The 19,563-nt window shown below is 45.9% G+C and overlaps 1 protein-coding gene across 19 annotated transcripts in view; it reads left to right on the top strand.

Moving 5' to 3' along the window:
- Positions 1–19,563, top strand: part of map2 (microtubule-associated protein 2) — a 96,270-nt gene that overhangs the window by 69,902 nt on the left and 6,805 nt on the right. For 3 of the 19 annotated variants that reach the window (XM_064310328.1, XM_064310323.1, XM_064310317.1), the window contains 10 exons: positions 3,081–3,338; positions 4,798–7,335; positions 7,764–8,015; positions 8,940–9,077; positions 10,267–10,325; positions 11,859–12,047; positions 12,452–12,596; positions 12,929–12,985; positions 14,835–15,133; positions 19,442–19,534. In XM_064310328.1, coding sequence (XP_064166398.1) covers positions 3,081–3,338; positions 4,798–7,335; positions 7,764–8,015; positions 8,940–9,077; positions 10,267–10,325; positions 11,859–12,047; positions 12,452–12,596; positions 12,929–12,985; positions 14,835–15,133; positions 19,442–19,534 — 4,028 coding nt within the window. The remainder of the gene's footprint in view (positions 1–3,080; positions 3,339–4,797; positions 7,336–7,763; positions 8,016–8,939; positions 9,078–10,266; positions 10,326–11,858; positions 12,048–12,451; positions 12,597–12,928; positions 12,986–14,834; positions 15,134–19,441; positions 19,535–19,563) is intronic. The other 16 variants (XM_064310329.1, XM_064310318.1, XM_064310324.1 and 13 more) reach the window with 11 other exon arrangements.

Here is a 19,563-nt window from a genome sequence, read left to right as displayed (position 1 = left end):
GAAGCTGTTCCGATATAATTGTTGATTAATTTATCTGTGTATATTCCTTCTTTTCCATATTTCGGTCAAGTCATTTGGGGTTCACACATTTCTCTCAGTTTGCCTAAAATGAATCATCCTGCTGGGGATGGCACTGTCTTCATCAGTCACTCAAACCAATGCTGTATTCAATTTATTCACACTTGCTAAACTGTGCACACTGTGCACTTTTACATGCCTGCACATGATTATTCTTGCACTGCCTTTTCACGTGCAAGAGCGCAGATGTTAAATTAGCATTTTATATAACTAGTGCAATGGAATGCTGGAGCACATACACCACATACTGCAGACACTGCAAATGACTGGCCGGGTTTAGGAAAAGGCTGCGCATGTGCCGACAGGTTCATGTGCTCGCTCTCCTCAAACCATGGTCTCTGAACTGTCTTATTCTGTGGTGTCGTCCAGATCTCTGTCTCCCACCACCCCACTGCGCACCACCTCACCCTGCCCCGCTCCACCCCTCCCCTCCCCACTCCCTCCGAGCTCTCCCTTCATGCGTCCCACCTGCTGATGTGCACCCGCTGTAGATCACAGGAAGGCTTTCAGCTCTTTCTATCATGCCAGCACACACACGCACACACACACACACGCACACACACACGCACATGCACACACACATGCACGCACCACATACACACAGGTATACTAACATTTGCACATACATAAACAAATGTACATATACACAGTAGACACACACACACACACACACACACACACACACACACACCACACATCACACACACATGCAAAGGACAAACAGGCAGTACTCAGCCATATCCTTGACCTTATTATTTCAGCAAACAGAGGTAACCCCCCATTTCGATAGGCTGCATGGGATCTTCCCCGCCCACTGCACAGTAAATCTAGGCCAGCCCTCCGTATTGCCATGCGATAGCCTCGCGTGTGATGGGTGCACTGCCACAGGCAGCCTGGCTCTGCAGTAACAAGAAAATAAAATGTATTCTCAGAGGTGCAGCGCAAGAAGTTAATCAGCTTCTCTATTTCAGCTGGAGTTTCGATTTTGCCCCTCCCTGTCCGACAGCTTAGGGACCTCAATAAATCTCCTTGAGCAAAGGCATCAATCTAATGAATACATTAGAGCGCGCACACACAGAGAGAACCCCTCTGTCGTCTTCTTAAAGTGCCGCTTCAGCGTGCGATCGCCGCTTGCTCATTCTCATGCACATGGATTTGTGGATCGTGACAAAAATAGATTTAACCAGAATTACCACACTAAAACGGACACACGGGAAAAGCTTGTGCCTCAGCATTTGAACGTGCCTGACGTTTGAAAGCGCGTACGCGGCTACTGCAGTTAGAACCGTTCAGCTAGACCTGTCACGGGTCGCTGCAGCGAAAGGCAGTGAAAATACACTGCCACAGTCTGTTCATTCACGTCACTGCTTGTGGCAGGCTACACATAGCATCGTTCCTGCCTTCTTCCAACTCGCAAAACAACATACATAACAGCCTTATGTAAGTATGTATGGAAATATCCAGTATATACACACCGTACATAGAATTTATTGCAAGGAAGATATGTGAGATCCATTTTGTAAAGCTTTTCAGTAAAGTCCTTACGAGAGGCAAACGGACCAGGGAAATCACTGTAGTTTTGGGTCGATGGATTATTTTAGTGTTTAGGGAGGAATTGCAGGGCCGTAGCATGCATTATCGGTTATTACGGCTTATCTCTCCATGCAGCCAATCATCTGTATTTCTGTTTCTCTTAACATTAAGCGTTTTCCTACTTCTGTCTTTAGTTGTCATTTTCAGCCCATACTTTGTTTACAACTGTCAAAAGTTTACTGTACATAATTTGCATATAGATATTGCCTGTGCAAACAACACAACTAAAAGACAATGTCTATTATAAACAACACTAGCCTGTTATGAATCACAAAAGGGTATGATGTGTCCATCACCCTGATTTAATGCACAGGAATAAAACGGAGAGGGAACTGGACCTGTTGCTTCCAAGGGTACTGTTCCACATACTGTACAGAATTGTATAAGAAATAGAAAGCAAACAGGGTTACGTGATTCAATTTAAGCCTATTCTGTTTGGTACTTACGCAAGTGGCACCTCCACAAGATGGCCACCACAGCCCGGAAACAGTATTAACGTTGAACTCTGTGATATATTCATTGAACTTGCTCACAGTGCAATATAGGTGCCAAAAATTCACTTTATGGTAATCAACAGAAAAAGACAATAACAATTTACATTTTTCTGCTGCATCCCACCAAACATGCCACTCAATATTCATAATAATAATAATAATAATAATAATAATAATAATAATAAAAACCTACTTACAGTATACTAATTTAGCTAGATAACAGATGATTAGCTAACTTAAGAGTTGTTGCTAACCAACAGTGGTAATCATTACACTGTGCAAAAGATGAGCACCTTTATGTGACATGTCATGTCAGCCAAATCAGAGAAAAAAAAAGGAAAGAAATCAATATGCTATATAGAGAAAGCTATTTCCTTTCTAGTTTTTCTACATTTCTGTGTTCATACAGCACGTGGCATCATCAAGACTGATTTCAACCAGGGGAGTCAATTGTGTTGTCACAGAACACACTCCCCTTTCTTTACAGACCTGCAGCCCTTAAGAAAAAAATCACACTGAGTCTCTTTCTGTTATCTCACCCTGTGATTAAACTAAAATAACTTTCACTAATTCTACAACATGCATTTCTAAATGTTGTATAAACCATTGAGGGTAGGTAATAGAAAACTCCATGCAATTTAAAACCAAATGGAAATTAATTTTAAAAAAAGTTAATTTCTGAGGCAGTCTCTTGCATTTATATCATCAAGCCGGTTTTGACAGATTATTCTTCAGTTTCTCAGTCAAGGATAAAATGTTGCTTTATTGACACAACACTTGGATTTTACTGAATCTATCTACAAGGCTATTATTGTCCATTGAGCTGAAAGTGTCTCACTGATAGTGTGATCTGTGTGACCCAAGTCTGTGTTGTCTGTAGTCTTCATGTTTCCACTTCTTCCCCGTTTTTCAAAGAAGAGACCATAGAGGCTATTACAGCTGCTGACGAGGAAGAGGAGATAACAGCGGATGCAGCAGCTCTTGAGAAGCAAGAGCAGCAGAGCAGTGGGGAGGAGTCTGAGCAGGGGCCTGAGGAGGAGCACTTAGGGCAGGCAGAGATCTTAGGCGAGGCCCAGGGCCAGCCTTGTCTGCAGGCCGAGACAGCTAACGTGCCTGCAGAAGCCCCGAACGGAACGGGCCACAAGGCCCTGTTGGAAACGTGTGATCAGGAAGGTGTGTCCCCTCCTCCTCCGAAAAAAGTCTGCATGTTTCCTACCTGTTTCTCCGAAGTGCAAGTTTAGCAACTATATAAGGGATGAGGGAAAATGATCTTTTCTTGGCTAACGCTGCTTGGCAAAACAGGCTTGAAGGTGACTGCTTAACGGGCGAGTGCAGGCTGTAACCTATAAAACTGCTTAGAGCCACGATGCTGCTGTTTTTGTTTTTTTATTTTATTTTTGTTGCTTTTTCTCTTGTCTGTATGTCTTCTCAGCCATTGCTTGTTCAATGGTCACGGCTGTCGCTGAATCATTTTGCTCTCCTCCACTGGTGCAGCTTGCAAAAGCTTTTCTCCTGGTTGACCTGTCTTATTGGTTTTTATTCATCGCTAGCTCAGTGTCCGTTTGCCAGCTACATCGCTGATTAAATTGTGGGATTTATCCAGTGCCTCATTCATCCATTGTCTATGTACAGGATTAAATGCAGATTTGCCGATTCAACTGCATTTTCGGTTCAGCTTTTCTTGTTCTGCTTTTTTAACGTCTGTATTTTTATTTGTTTATTTTTTCCCTTTGTTTCTTTGTTCATCTCATTGCTTTCATTTAATGTGTTCAGTTTTAAAAGCACTGATTGCATCTTCAGTGATTGTTTGTTGTTCAAATGTACTGCATTCCTTCTTTTTAAATAAAAAGAAAACAACTTCTGGTCCTGAACAATATGATAAAAAACTTACTATGTAAGTATTACTGTTAGACATGCCAATTTGAGTTTGGAATTCCTTTTGCTTCACATAGGTTCAGCCTTAATGACGTTCATATGAACAATAAATTACACAGCATATGTATTTTCAAAGATTACAACTCTGAATCTTGAAAAACATGTCCATGTATGTATTTATTTTTAAGGAAATGCACTTGTGAAAATTTATTTTTGTGACATGAAAATGACAAATGGAAAATTGAGAGAGGTAAATTAGAGTTATTTTGATAGTTTCTCCTATACGCAAATTAATTTGCGTACTGCAATGTATGGGTTTAAATCCCCATAATCAATATCATGTATTAGACCAGACAAATAATACAGCAAATGAAGAGGGTGTTATGTAATTCATTGAAGACCTCCTCCACTCCTCCATGCCCGCCCCCCTCCCCCCAAGGAGATCAGACAAACATTCATTGCATCCATTTTCAACCATTTTCACCACTAAGGCTCTGTCCACGCCCAACAACCACCCCCCACCCTCCACAGACACACATCAGTGATACACCGAGCTCCATGTCATTACTCCTGGCCATGTGCTCTTATATTCCCCATTGCACCTGTGCAGTGACCTCGGCTTGCATTGTGCTTAGTGAGGAGCAGCCCCAGCTTTGCCTGCCTGTAATGCTGTTTGTTGAGTCTGTGGGCAGCTGCAAACTGCATTCAAGCTTAATGTGACTCAGGAGCAACCAGACTACTTTAGATTTGCTTACAGCCCTGAAGATGGAGGTGGGGAGGCCGAGCAGTGAGCAGGCCCCTCCCACTAGCCCAGACGTCCTTGGACCGGGCCAGTGGTCCATGGCCCAAAGCGCCACATTCCTCTCACCGGATTTAGCTGCGGATATGGAGGACCAAACTGCTCCCAGGACCACCGCTGAGAAGCAGCCCTCTGTGGAGGTGCTGGAGACTAGCAGTCTCATTACCACACCTGGCTGCTATGCAGATCGCCAAGATGATGGTGAAATCGGAATGTATGGGAAGCCAGTGCTGCCTAGGGGGCAGGGTAGTGAGGAGTTGAAAGCAGCCCTCCAGACTGCACCCTCAAATAGCAAAGGAAAGGAAGAGAGTCCTGCTGTGGGGGGGCAGAAGCTGCACTCAGACATTGTCGATCTATCGGCCACTGTGGACAAATCTGGAATGTCTGCTTACTTTGAGACCTCAGCTCTGAAGGAAGATGAAAGGGGGATCCAAGGTGAAGGCTACTACGAGCTGAGTGATGCCAGACAGAGGACCTTGGAGGGTGGTCCCCCACCTGCTGAAATCAGCTACAGCACCTTGGCTCAGACACAGTCCCTGGAGGACACAACCGAGGTCAGGAGGAGCCCGGCAGATGAGCTACATGCTCTCCCGCATGCGGAGAGAAATGATGACTTCAGGCTGTCACCAGGGAAGCTATCACTGGAGCAGAGGAGCTATTCGCTTAACATTCCCATTGGGTCCACGAGCCAGGGTGCCAGCCAGGGCCGAGGGCCCAGGAACTTCTCCCCGCTGGCCACTGACATTTTGTCATTCACCAGCCAGGAGGGTCTGGAGTCCACCGACTACCTTCCAGTCACAACTCCTTGTGTGGAGAAGCAGCCTGCATTCCCACCCCTGATCGTGGAGACTGCCGTCTCGGTCTCTACCCCACCATCCTCACCACCCGGTACAGCAACCAGCGCAAAGTCTAGCCCTGAGATGGAGTCACCAGAGTCACCGGTGCCCGCAAAGTCTTATTGCAAGAACGGCACAGTAATGGCACCTGACCTCCCTGAGATGCTGGACCTGGCTGGTACCCGGTCGAGGCTGGCATCTGATTGTACTGACCCGGAGGCTGTGAGGAGGAAGTCTGTTCCCTTTGACGTCCCCACCTTCACGGCAGAGTCCCTAGCCCAGATGGGCCTGGTGGACAAAGGTCAGAAGGTGGCAAAGAGTGAGAGCCAGCTTGAGGACCTTGGGTACTGCGTCTTCAATGAGTACTCTGGCCCAATGCCCTCGCCTGCTGACGTCCAGAGCCCAATGCAGTCCCCTCACCAAATATTCCCCATCATGTTGTCAGAGGAGGGGTCGGATATGGGGCCTATGGGGTTGCAGGCACAAAATGTGGGGGTGGAAGGACAAGAAGCTGAGCTGGTGGCAAAAGCCATCCCCCAATTTGAAAATGTAAAGGCTGGGGTGACTGGTGACATCAAAGAGCAGATCATCCCTAAGACAGATAGCCCATGGCCCTCCAAAGACTCCCCATCTCTCCTGTCAGTCACATCTGGCCAAGAGCCCCTTTTTCCACCAAAGGTGACTGTCACCCTTGAGGTGACAAAGTCAGAGCAGGAGACGGAGGCAGAGGAGGAAATGGCTGCTTATGAGCGGAAAATCCGCAAGCTGGAGACAGAGAACAGGCCACTGAGCATGGAGGAGGAGCGCGAGCTGCGGGAGCTGAGGGAGAAGGTGAAGGACAAACCAGACCTGGTGCACCAGGAGGCCTATGAGGAGGTGGATGCAGAGGACGTGTACCAGCTTACTGGAGTGGCTAAAGATAGAATTGCTCGCCCAATCAGACCATCGCCAGCCTCGTCGGTGGAGAGCACCACAGAGGAAGAGAGGGCTGGCATTCATGAACCAGAAAAGCCCCAGCAGGAGGATTTAGTCACACCAAAAGCAGGGCCTCCTGCTGTCAAGACCTCTGACGAGAAACCCCCAGAGATTGTCACCAAGCCATTCACCACGGCAGTCCAAGGAGGGTCTACAGAGGATGAGGAGGAGCATGTGAAACTGGCTGAGGAGCTGGAGGTTGTCATGGAGGATATCAAAGCACCGGTGAAGAATGAGCAAAGGCTCACAGAGGAGAAGGAGAAGGAAGAAGGGGCGAGAGCAGCCGCCGATGAACCCTTGGAGCCCCGTGCTGCCATCGAGTCAGTTGTTACCGTTGAGGATGACTTTATCACTGTGGTGCAGACTATTGATGAGGGGGAGCAGCCGGGACACAGCGTCCGCTTCTCAGCTCCGCCTGAGGTAGACCAGTCACAGGTGCCCCCGGATGAAGAGGAAGAGGAGGAGTCTGTTGAGATGGCACAGGAAGCAGAGATAGAGGCAGGCAGTTTAGAGGAGATCTTGGATATTCCAGAAACCCCTGTGGCCCCTGCAGCCCCTGTCTTGCCTGCAACAGCATTGGCACCTGAAAGCGAGCCCCGCACAGAGACTTACGATGATTACAAAGATGAGACCACCATTGACGACTCCATCTTAGACACAGACAGCGCCTGGGTGGACACTCAAGGTAACTTTCATTTCCACCATTTTGCCACATTAGCCTGGATTCAATCAACACTCATCTTTAGCAAAATAATATGCCAGTGTTACTTTTTGTAGACAAATGTTGAATTCACTCTAGATCAACTTGTGTGAGGGTAAGTCCAAGAATACTTAGCTTAAAAGAAATATAATAATTAAACTATCACCACAGTCTTCTTTATTCATTCAAATATTCTAATTTGTATAAAAGTATATAAAATGTAAGAATCACCTTGCTGTGTCATAATAAAGAAAAGACAATGTTTACTTGATATTAATATATAATATTTGAATTATTGTTTATACGTATTTATATATGAATAGAAATGTGAATATGAAAACCTTAGGCTGTTGACTATAGCCATTGCGTTTTGGGTACCTGAGTTATCAGCTGTGCTTTTTCTGGGCTTACAGATGATGAGAGGAGCATCATGACAGAAAAAATTGAGCCCCTCCCAAAAACACAGAGTCCCATCAAAAAGCGGCCCCATCAGAGTCCCATGAAAAAGCTGCCTGCGGAAAAGGACAAGCGGGTGAAGGATAAGCAAAAGACTGCGGGGCGAGCAAAGGGTCGGGTCTCCACCCCCGAACGCAGACCCACCCGGAAGGAGCCCAGCTCCACACCCAGAGAGGAAAACAAGAAGAAAAAAGGTTTTTGCTTCAGTGGTGACCGAGTTTGTGACCCATAAGTTTTTTTATATTTTATTTTACTATTACTATTTTGTAATCTTTTTTTTTTTTTTACTGTAACACATTTTTTTCCTACTGTTTTATTTTATTTTATTTTATTTGTTGTGCTGTGTTTTTTTGTGTATTTTATACTGCATGTCTTTTTGTTTTTATTTTTTAAAATTTATTTTTAACAATTTTGATTTACTTTATGCCTTTTTTCCTGTAAACTTTTCAAGCTTGTTCTCATGGTACATGATGAAAACACAGTCCTTTTAATTGCCATGACAGTACATTTCAGTTATACAGTAATAAGTACAATCACCTCACATCATAACATTAATGACATTAATGGCAGACAGTAGAATTGCACTGTAAAGAACTGGCCAGTCCTAGTTTTATTAGAGTTTCTGCATTGTATTTATTTATGCATTTTTTGCTGTGTTCCAGTGCACATACAAGTAAATATGAGGAACCATTAGTCCATGTAGACTCCTCATTTTCCCACAGTCTAGAGCAGTGATTTCCAACCTCGGTCCTGGGATTCAAGTGTGTATGCTGGTCTTTGTCGCTATCAGTCTCTTCCTCCATAAAGGCTGATCTCGGCTACCAGTTGCTAATTGAATCAACTAAACGTGTAACCTCTTTCTACTGGAATGGTTTGAATGTAAACCAGCATACACACTGGGTTGCCAGGACTGAGTCCGGGAACCACTAGTCATGAGGGTATCCAGCACTGGATTGAACCTGGACTTAACACCCTAAGGGACTCTTGCCACTGCTATTTGATCTGGCAAGTTGTACCCCCCACTTACAAGCCCGTTTAAAAAAAGGATGATGTTTACATCATGGTGTACCGTGTGTCTGTCACCCTCCTTCCCCTCTGCTCCCCCTTTGACTGTGTGTCTCTCCTTCTGACAGCTGTGATTAAGAAGGCTGAATTTACTAAAACAGCAGAAATTCAGACGCGCTCTCCCTCCCGGAAAAGCGTTTTAAAGCCTGCGGCCAGGCAGCCCAGGCCCGCCCAGCTCCACGGCTGTGCGAAACGGAAACCCACAGGTGACGATCCCACACTGGACAAATCTGCAATGTGGCTGGCAAACATGGACAGTACCATATAGTACTTATCACTACAGCGATGCCTGTCTTTTGTTTTGGGCTTTGTTCTGGTTTATTTGTTTTTATTTTATTCTTTATGTTGGGTCTGTGTGTAATTTTTTTTCATGCAAACCACCAGCCTGTACGATTTGTTTCATATACTTTTCTATTCTCGGGCATGCACAACATGCTATACAGTCTCTCTCTGTGCCATCACCATTTTTTAACCTTTTTTAAACATGTTTTTTTTTTTTTTTTTTTTCAAGGAATTGTATCACATTGCACAGTTGACATGCTCACTCTTGCTACTTTTTCATTGTTTTGGTTTGTATGGAATCACTGTACTTGTACAAAACCCATGGGTTGGTCTGAAGCTGGCATTATTCTATCTCTCTCACAGTCACACACACACACACACACACTCTCTCTCTCTCTCTCTCTCTCTCTCTCCCTCGCTCTGTGTTTGGTGGTTTGCTGTTCAGAGGCGCTGTGCGTGTGAATGTCCTGCAGAAGTGACTGATTTTAGGCGTACATCAAAAGCACTGCAGCTCCCCCAGCTTTACTGCAACAGTATTTTGCCTGGCAAGGGCTGCTTTGTACCTCGCATAAGCAGAAGTGGGACATTGGTTTCTCTGGGGCTGACAAAGTAACCTCCAAATGACCCAAGCCAGGACACTGGATTGCCAGTGATTAATGATGAATCCCGTTGTTTCACATTTGAATGACCGGTAGACACCAAAGACACTGCTGGGTTGCTGCCAAGAAATTCTGCTGAAAGGATCTGTTATGTAATCTACTATATTTTATTATGTGTGGGTCTGAGAGCCTGCTAAATAAGGCCATATATTCTCAGCTTAAGGACCTTAAACTGAAAATATATAGCAGTCTGTCCTTCATGTTCCCTGCTACAAAAAGTTTACTGTTTACTGTGAAGCAGAGAGACTTATGTGTGTGCGAATGAGAAACTTTTGGTTAGTTTCTCGTAGGCTAGGTGCTGTTTGTATGTGCATGTGAGTGAGTGTGTGTTATCTGCTACTCACCACGTCCATTGCTGGTCTGCTTCAGTGAAAGGTCTGTGTGTTTTTCACTGCTTCTCTTCCTGACTCTAATGTTCCAGTCTCCCTCACTCTCTCTCTCTCTCTCTCTCCAGCTGTTCCTGAAGGCCGGCAGCCCCTCAGTGTGGCCCGTCAGTCTCGGGACAGGACTGCAGTGAGTTACCCCTGCCCACTGCATGCATACACACACACACACACACACATACACACAAGCACACGCACACGTTCATGCACACACAAACACACACACGCCCATGCTCACTCATACACACACACAAACACACGCAGCCACACGCAAACACACAGACGCATGTGCATACACACAAACACACAAGCACACACACGCACACATCCATGCATACACAAACACACACATACCCATGCACACTCATAAATGTGCACAGTATAATTATGAATATTAGTAGTACAGGGTTATATAACTGTAAATTAGAGTTATTTTCCCAACTGATATTTTATTTTGTTTGCCTCAGCTTGGAGAACAATAACATTTTTGTTTAGTCATGACAAATCTTTTTTGTTGAACGATTAATTAAAGCTTTTATAGGAAACACTACAGCTTCTGAGGAAAGAAATTTGCATTAAGCGGTTTCATTAGAAGCTGTCCTTTGACAGTGAGGACGACGCAGCTGGGCTGGGGAGTCCATGCATTATTGACTTGTGCTGTGATATGTCCTCACTTTGCCCTCATTGGGTGTAATAAGACTCTGTGTCTCGGTCTCTCTTCCACTTCACTGGGGTATTGCACTTTAATTGGCTGTCTAAACTGAAAGCCTAGGGGCGTTAATGTTAAGTAGCTGTACTCCAAGTAGACTGAGAAGAGTTCTTCTAGAGAAGTGTATGGTGTTCTCCCTACTGTGAAAATGTTCAGTAATTGACTGTTTTTAATGCCAATGATTAGGATCCTTCTGCAGTACATAAAGTGTTTTTTTTAAATCAGTGGACAATCCTGTCCCTGTACCCCTCTGAGGGAGGGTCTAAGAAAATTCAGAATCATCATCTCTATTGTGGCTCATTTTTTGTGCCCAGAATGAGTCTGTATAGCTGGTTATGGTACAGTACCAATCCATTTGTATTTTATACTCTGAAATGATAATGTCCCTATAGTCCATCGCTGCTCCTTCTCAGTGCCTGCTGGTCCTCCACCCACCCCGAACCCTCCTCTGTCCCCCAAACATGCATGCACACACGCATGCAGACAGGCACATGCACACATACACACACACATACAAACACAATGTGCCTGTTGAAACCCCTCCTGTCCTTCCCTCAGGTGTTTTAATGTCAGTTAAACTTTCCTTTCTGAATCACTCATTTTTTTGTGTTACATGCTGATCTTTAGTGGTGTTTGGGGACTATTGTTATTCTAGAAATAACATCTTCATTCACAAATCATGTGCATAAACATTGAAAGGTGTCTCATGTTCATGTACATGTATCTTCTAGTACATGTATGCCATTCTGTTCTTTGATCCTCTGTAATTGTCATGTTCTGTACAGTTACATCCAGGCTCTTGGTTGGGTTTGACTAACGTGTGTTATGTGGTCTGGGGTTCGTTTGGTCCTCATTCGGTGTTCTCATTTTGTTTTTTCTCTGTTTGCATCATGTGACCCACCCACTCCCATGCCTGTCCACCCGTTGGCCTGTTTGTCTGTTACTTCGGCCCAGAGCCCCGCCCACTCCACATTAACAAAGATCCCCACCTCTAAAGTTCGGGCCGTGGCCCTACAGCCCCCCCGCCCAAGCTCTGCCTGCTCTCTTCCTAAAAGGAGCCCTCTGGTGGACGCAGAGGTCTGGGGGCCCCGCCCCTCCTCTGCCGGCCCCCACGACTCCCCCACTCAGAGGCTCATAGACAAGGTAAGGCAGGGCCCCCCCCACCTAGCACCCCAACACCCTGCCCCTCTGGACACTGATGTGGGGCTCCTTACCACCCTTGTTGCTCATGACTCATGCTGTGAACACAGTGTTTATATTGCATTTGCCTTACAAATGCATCGCCTTCAGCTGGAAATAGAATGCGTGTTCATGAATGCGTAATCAGCGCAGTGTAAATAATGCCATTAGTAAAAAGGCAACGATTTAATGTCACATTGCAATTTTCAGGCAGCTCCAAAAATCTGTCCCAATGAGTTTGCTCTTGATTGTGGCTCTGTTGGTAAAGCAGTGTGTGTGTGTGTGTGTGTGTGTGTGTGTGTGTGCGTGCGTGCGTGCGTGCGTGCGTGCGTGCGTGCGTGCGTGCCGTGCTTCTGTTTGTATGACAGGATGGAAGCTCGCGGAGCCCTGAGAAGAGGTCCTCCCTGCCCCGCCCTGCCTCCATCTTGACGCGCCGAGCTCACCCTGCGGAACATGATGAGACCTCCACCTCCATCACCAGCTCCGGCTCCACTGCCCCTCGACGCCCCACCTGTAAGGGCCCCGCCCATGCTAACGTGCATGCATGTGTGCACACACACACACACACACATGCATGCTTGCACATATGTATAATACAAATGACTTTCATTTTTAGTCTAATTCCATGGGTTTATGCCAGAGTAAATCTTCTTTGATGGTGATCCTCCTCTGCAGGAAGCAAATGGTGTGTTTATGTAGATGAGTGTGTTTACAGGCCTTTGGTTCCTTTCTTTGCTTCTAACTCTTGCATTTTGGGGTCTGTGAAAATGATGTTTATCATCCTTTTTGCTACTCTTCCCTCTCTTTCCTGCCCTTCTCCCTGTCTTCTCCCTCCCTTCCGATAGCGTTTCGTACTGAGGGCAGGTCAGAGCGCAGGTCCAGGCGCACCCCCAGTATGACAGGTAGCGGCAGTCAGTTTGCTGAGTCATGTCTGTCCTCCCCTGAAGGGGGAGCCAGTGAGCATGAACTCATTGCATGTGCTATCACTCCATCAGGCCTGGCTAACTCCATAGCTACTGTTTCATCCCCCCTCCCTCCATTAAAAGGGTCTGTGTTCAGTTCACTTTACACCATCTTTGTTTGAGGCAGACACCGTATTCGCATCTGAGGTGGTATAGTGAAGGAGTGTCCCCAGCAATGTCAAGTCTGTCGTGATATTTCATCATAGTTCACCTGCATGCTTTCTGTCAGTGACCCACTTGGCATCTCTTTGGTTAATATCACGCTGTCACAAAGACCATCCTCATTGCCTTTCAGAAAATGGTGTTCATTGCAAGATTATCTTTAAATAGGTGCAGATATACTGTATAGATATACATTGAGTATGTAAGAGTATATACGACCCACAAAAATATTATGACAACATAGTTGGCTACACGTCATTGATGAAGCTCAAACCGGCAACTTCTGGTCTACATACCCCAGCCTGTGCTTATATCGGCACCTATACCAGTCGAATCCCCAAAAGGCAATTGATTACTATATTATTCATTTGTTTTTAATGGAGACTTTATTGCTATCCAAAATTATCTTTGGTTTATGGGCATTCTATTTAGACTGTTTTGTGGTACATTTGAGCTCCATTTGATCAGATTTGAACGCAGTCTTGTGCTGCATTCAAATTCCCCAGAATTCTAAGGCAGGAAGTTTAACTTGCACGAACTGTTTTGATTCATAGGCCTCTTAGAATGCTAACTAAGGTGCCTTAATTTGGCCAATTTTTAAGCTACATCTTTATAGCTTTATTTTGAAAGCAAATCCCAAGTCCTTGCAACTATTAAAAATCACAATGGTTTGTAATCTCAGATGAATCGAGCTTGTGTTCAAGTGGAACTAAGTCTATGAAATTCTAACAAATGAAGTTGGGTAACTGATGCACAGCTATGAAGTGGCTGGTTGATTTACTGGCTACTAAGCAAATGGTAGCTAGCTAAACTGGCTAACTGTTAGCACTAGCTATGCTAGCATGGCATTAGTTCTTTCAATTCCAAGCTCCAAGCTACCTAACTATCTAAAAAACAAGGGACACATGTTTTGAGCCAAATTGTTATTTGGTGACTTGCTAGCTAGTTCAAAATCTGTTTGATACAGGTGGACATTAGGTCTAAATTACAATCAAACCAGATCATTAGTCATGAAAATGGATGAACTTGTAAGATATCAGCTGACCCCTGATACTCTATCAGTGTGACATAGATGCTGCCTTCATGGATTGTTCCATTTTGGAGAGATTAACTTGATGCCTACAAAAGCAGCTGCCTGTATGGGTGACGATGCAGCTGCTGAAGTAAGCAGCTGCCATCTAAACAGATCGCAGCTTTGCTTTCCTGATTTCTCAGCTAACAGGTGTTTGAAATATACAGGCAACAAGTAGTCGCTAATGAAATCATTATAAGCTGATGTGAAGAAAATAAAATAAGACACAGTCTCCCTCCAGGTGTAATCCTAGCTGTGTCACAGTAAAAGAGGAAGGTGGTGTTGCAGGGGTGTGTTACGGGTGTGAGATCTCTCATAGCATTTCACTCACTCTCAGTGGCTTCCATTCAACTGATTGAAAAGCGGCAGTACTGCCTATATTGAACTTAATTAGCGCTGGTGGGTTTTTAGGTTTTCTGATTTGGGTAACAGTCATTGAATTCACTATTTCAAATGTGTGAATGAAAATCCTTAAAATCAAGGAGTCTGAGTGCGAAACCGTGTATGAAATAGAGCTGTGTGTGACTTCTGTGTGACCTCTGTGACCCCCTGCAGGCATAGAATCGGCCCGATCCCGCTCGGCCTCCACGCCCCACACGCCCGGGTCCGCCCCCATCACCCCCGGGACCCCGCCCAGCTACTCCTGCCGCACCCCCGGCACGCCTGGCACGCCCAGGTCCCTGAGCCTGCTGTCTCAGGAGAGGAAGGTGGCCGTCATCCGCACGCCGCCCAAGTCGCCTGCCACTGCGTCCAAACAGCTGCGCGTGCTCAACCAGCCGCTGCCTGACCTCAAGAACGTCAAGTCCAAGATCGGCTCCATCGACAACATCAAGTACCAGCCCAAAGGGGGCCAGGTGAGGGCTTTTACTGCCCCCCCCCACCCCCCCAGCGCTGATGTCAGCCAATAACAATGACCCCTCCCCTCTCCACTCCCAGAGTCATTCAGCTTTTCTGTCACGTAATTTCATTCAGTTTTCTCTCCTCTTGTGCCCTTTCAGCTTTTCTTGTGCTATGAGCACCTTCTAGTTTGCGTCTTCTGAAGGTGCTTGGGATATGACCAAAAAGATTAACATCAATATTTTGTACCCGTTTTAGGAAATTTTATTAGTTTAATCAGAAGTATTATGGACAATCGCATACTATGTTAGCACCTACTAGCCTATCTGGTCCTTAATCCAAGGTGACTTGCAGTGTGGCTTTCACCCTTACAGTACCCACACTACCTGTTCAAACAGCTTCAATTTCGATTTGAGTCAGGGAAAAACAGTACATTGCATTTATCTACCATGCACTCTAATCCAAGTAAATTTACAGTGTAATCAAACATAAATGCATTGACTTATGTGTGAGTCACTTTTAGGGGTCATTAATTTGCTTTGCGCACTTGTACAGTTTACTTTAACTTTAGATAAGATAAGAAACTTTATTGTCATTGTACTGCTGTGCCAGGCAACAACACAACAAAATTACGATGGCACTCCCTGAGTTTTTTTTTTAACTTTAAAATGCTTATTGCCTGTGAAAATAACCCTGTGACTTTACCAGGGTGTGTAATTGCACTTGTGAATGACAACAACCAACTCTTACTCATTCTTCTCATCAGTGTTTAAGACCATTAGAAGGTGCTGATGCAGTGTTACGCCACAATGACTGCATCCTTTCACCCCAAACAGACAGCGTGTGACTGACTCCGCCCACCATAACAATCATAATTAGCACCTGTCAGCCTCCTTAATTACAAGACTGCTGGGAGCTCACCTGGTTTTAGACATGCGCATGCTTTCATACGTTTACCAAAGTCCTGAACATATTGATAGAAAAAAAGTGACAACAGGGTCCAGCAAGTGATCAATTTTGATGACATGTCAGGGGGTTCTCCTCACTTTGTGTGGAGGACAGGCAAACAGGTTTATATACACAGACACAAACAAACTCAGGCTCCTTGTAAGAAAAAAGGTTAATCAAAATATACGTGTGAAATTAAAACATTTGTAACAATATGCTTCACAGCATACACTGGCCTAAAACCCTCACAAATGTCAGCCTTGGGCCACAGACGCAAGGAAAAACTGCCCAGCTGGCATATAGGAAAAGACCTAGAGGAGGAACCAGATGTACGTGGCAGGGGGAGCCCATCCTCCTCTGACTGGCTCAGGGTGTGGGTTCATGGGGATCGTAAATCAGCGCTTGGCTGGTTGACAGCAGGCAGGGCTGTGCTGATCATAGGCAGGCCGCCCGTCCGTCCTTGCGGGCGGGACACACATCCTCTCTCCGTGACCAGACTGAGGAAGTATGGATTACTCTGACATGTTTTATGAGTGCAGCGCGTCTAAGTGGAGCTGTGGGGAGAGAAATCTAATGGAAGAGGAGAGTGGTGGCACAGGGGGTGGGTATGGGGGGGGGGGGGTCTCTGCATCGTACTCTATCTTCTGACCCTCATATGGGATACTCTGGTCACCCTGAGATGGGGGGTCAGAGTTGACACAGGCCCAGTGACACTGCGAGATGGACAGGCCAGAATGTGGCCGGTCTGTTTCCCCTTTCTGTGCCTTCCTGTGTGTCTGTCTCCTTCAGACTCTCTCCTTCCCCCACACTGATGCCAGCACCTAGAGGCTTACGTACAATGTGTCTGAGGAAATCATGCGACACTGTGAATGTACGTGTGGGATGTTTTAAATGCTCTAATCAGATCAAATCAAATCGAACTAAGGACCCCCTAGGACATTCATGAGAAGTCTCTTTCACTCTCCTTCCTTTCCTTTATTTCACCCCCTTTTCTCTTTTGCTGACAGCTTCTTCTCTCACTCTGACCTCCATTTTAGTGTTGTCACTGCAACCCAAACAGTTGCCAGCAGTGGGCTCTGACCAAACCCCCACGCTCCCCCGAGTGTGCTGATTGGTCAGATGCAAGGTTGACATGCTCTGCTCCCCTGGTACAGAGCTGCTGTTGGCCTCACCGCAGTGTTTGCTGAAGGAGGAGTTTGGACAGGATGTGTCACGGAGGGAAGCTGTCCCTGAATGGCCTTCGTTCACAGCCTGAAGGGGACTGTTGCAGCCCGTTCCCCTTGGAGGAAGGGTCGCCCTAACCTCTGCCCCCTGGTGCCACAAACACAGACCTCTGGGATCTACATCAGGAATGACTTCAACTGTCTCTGTAGATTTAGAGAGACTGACAAAGACAGGAAGTGACACAGTAGAAAGCCGAAAGGGTGGCAAGGGCCAGTGATGCGTGCACAGGTACCGAGTGGTTGCGTGAACGATTAACCGGCGCGTCTACAAGCTTATGACACGGCAGCTTCACGTCAAGCTGGCACACGCATGTCTCAGGACAGTCTCAGCTGGACACGTTTATGTTTCCTTTACCCTGGGGCTGGCTTGGAGGTTCAGGGACTCATGTGAACTGAGCTGGGAATGTCTCTGTGTGATTGATTGACATGATTGTGCCACTGAGCCAAATTGCCCTGAGGGTGTCAGTTGTTGGCTGGCTGGCGTTCTTGATTTCACGCTCTTCCTCTTGCTTGTATAGGGACAAACATGGCCGACCTGCTCCTGAACTTTGTCTCCACCCACAGTCTTGTCTTGTTTTCCAGTCCACCTGGCTTTAGTGTCAGTCCAATGGGCCCATCTCCCAGTACCCAACTGAATCCAAATCAAACCATAGCAACTACCAATTCGAGAAAAACATTGGTAACACACTGGAAACATACTGTGTCTGTGTGAAAGCACACAAACCAGCTGTAATTTCCATTACGGTACATTATACCTTCATCTGGTCTCCATTGGCCCCCTGTGGATACAGGTGGTACTGCACTGTCACAGGTTCAACAGCAAGTGATGGGAGACAGAGGTTTCATGAATCTCTGTAATGGGTGAAACTACAATCATCTGTTAACTACAATAACTTTTTTTGCTGTCCGCAGCAAAGCAAAATGATTGGTTCAAATCAGCGCTACACTGATGAGCTAATGGAAGCTCTGCCCCTTTTAGGTTCCATGATGCAACACTGTCCCATCAGTAGCAGCAGCCCCATCAGGTGGCCTGTGACCAGTCGGTGACACAGCCGTGTCAGTGTCTGCTGGGAGTAGAGTCACACTGAGCATGCTCATAACAGGAAATCAGGCTGGTTCTGTCTGCCTGTACTGCCTGTTTCAGTACTTTAGCACAGCCTGGTCCCCTGTGGCCCAGAAGGCACAGGTTTCCTCTGAAAGGTGTTATTTTGTGTGCAGTCGCTCTCATCTGCTGCCTGACCTCCTCACTGTCTCTCTCGCTGTGTCTGAATGACTGCTGCAGATTTGTGGGAGGAGCTTTAACTCGATGTTTGGTGCCATTTGAAAGTGTGCCAGGCCTAAGCGTTTGGATGTGAAACTCTTGAGTGGCAGGCACTGCACTGAGTTCCTTCACTAGAGCTGAAGGAGGCAAAGAGCACAGACATTCATCTTCCATGTTGTGTCGGTACAGTTTGGCTCTTGGGTCCTCAAATGGCTCAGATAGTCAAAGCTGTGGTTTCCCACACTACCCCAATGCCCAAAATGTAACCACTCTTTCATCTATGTCCATCTGTCTCTCTCTTCGCATTCCACAATTCTGTGATGTGCATTTCCCATCCAGATGGGGGGGACATGCCCCTCCATCCAAATCCTGGGTCTCTGTCCACCAGTCTCTGCTGGGAGATCACATCAGACTTACTGCTTGAATGGTTATCCATTATTAGCATGAAGCAGAGAGGAGCACGTCCCAGAAAAACAACAAAGGCTGAAGGAATAGTATATGGCCCTCTGTAAAATATAGCCACTCCCTATAGATGCCAATCTAACCCTAATGCCCCTCCCCTGTCCTTATCACAATCAACACTGACCTTAGAGCCGGCCCACCAATTTCCTCAGTGTTAGAAACAGTCATTTCAATTCTTAATCAGCTGGATGAACTCAACTCAATGCTTAACCCTGCTGTTAAGGTCACTGCTGTTTGGGCCAAAGCTGCCGGGCCTACATTCATTTGTGCTGTCTTGTCTGCCTGCAAACACACTCACATGACCCACTTTCTTGCATATATAAATATGTGCTCCTCTCAGACCTTATGAATGCACTTCCTGTGTAAACAAAGATTTGATTTCTATGACCTTTGCTTTCATTAAAGAAGCACATATCTTTGTATTTTTCTAGATTCAGATTTTAAACAAGAAGCTGGACTTCAGTCACGTACAGTCAAAGTGTGGCTCCAAGGATAACCTGAAGCACTCTCCCCGTGGAGGCAATGTATGTACTTCTCCATCCATTCCTCCTTC

The sequence above is a fragment of the Anguilla rostrata genome, chromosome 15 (assembly GCF_018555375.3).
Source record: "Anguilla rostrata isolate EN2019 chromosome 15, ASM1855537v3, whole genome shotgun sequence".
Lineage (NCBI taxonomy): Eukaryota > Metazoa > Chordata > Actinopteri > Anguilliformes > Anguillidae > Anguilla > Anguilla rostrata.
This window is presented reverse-complemented; position numbering and strand designations above follow the sequence as displayed.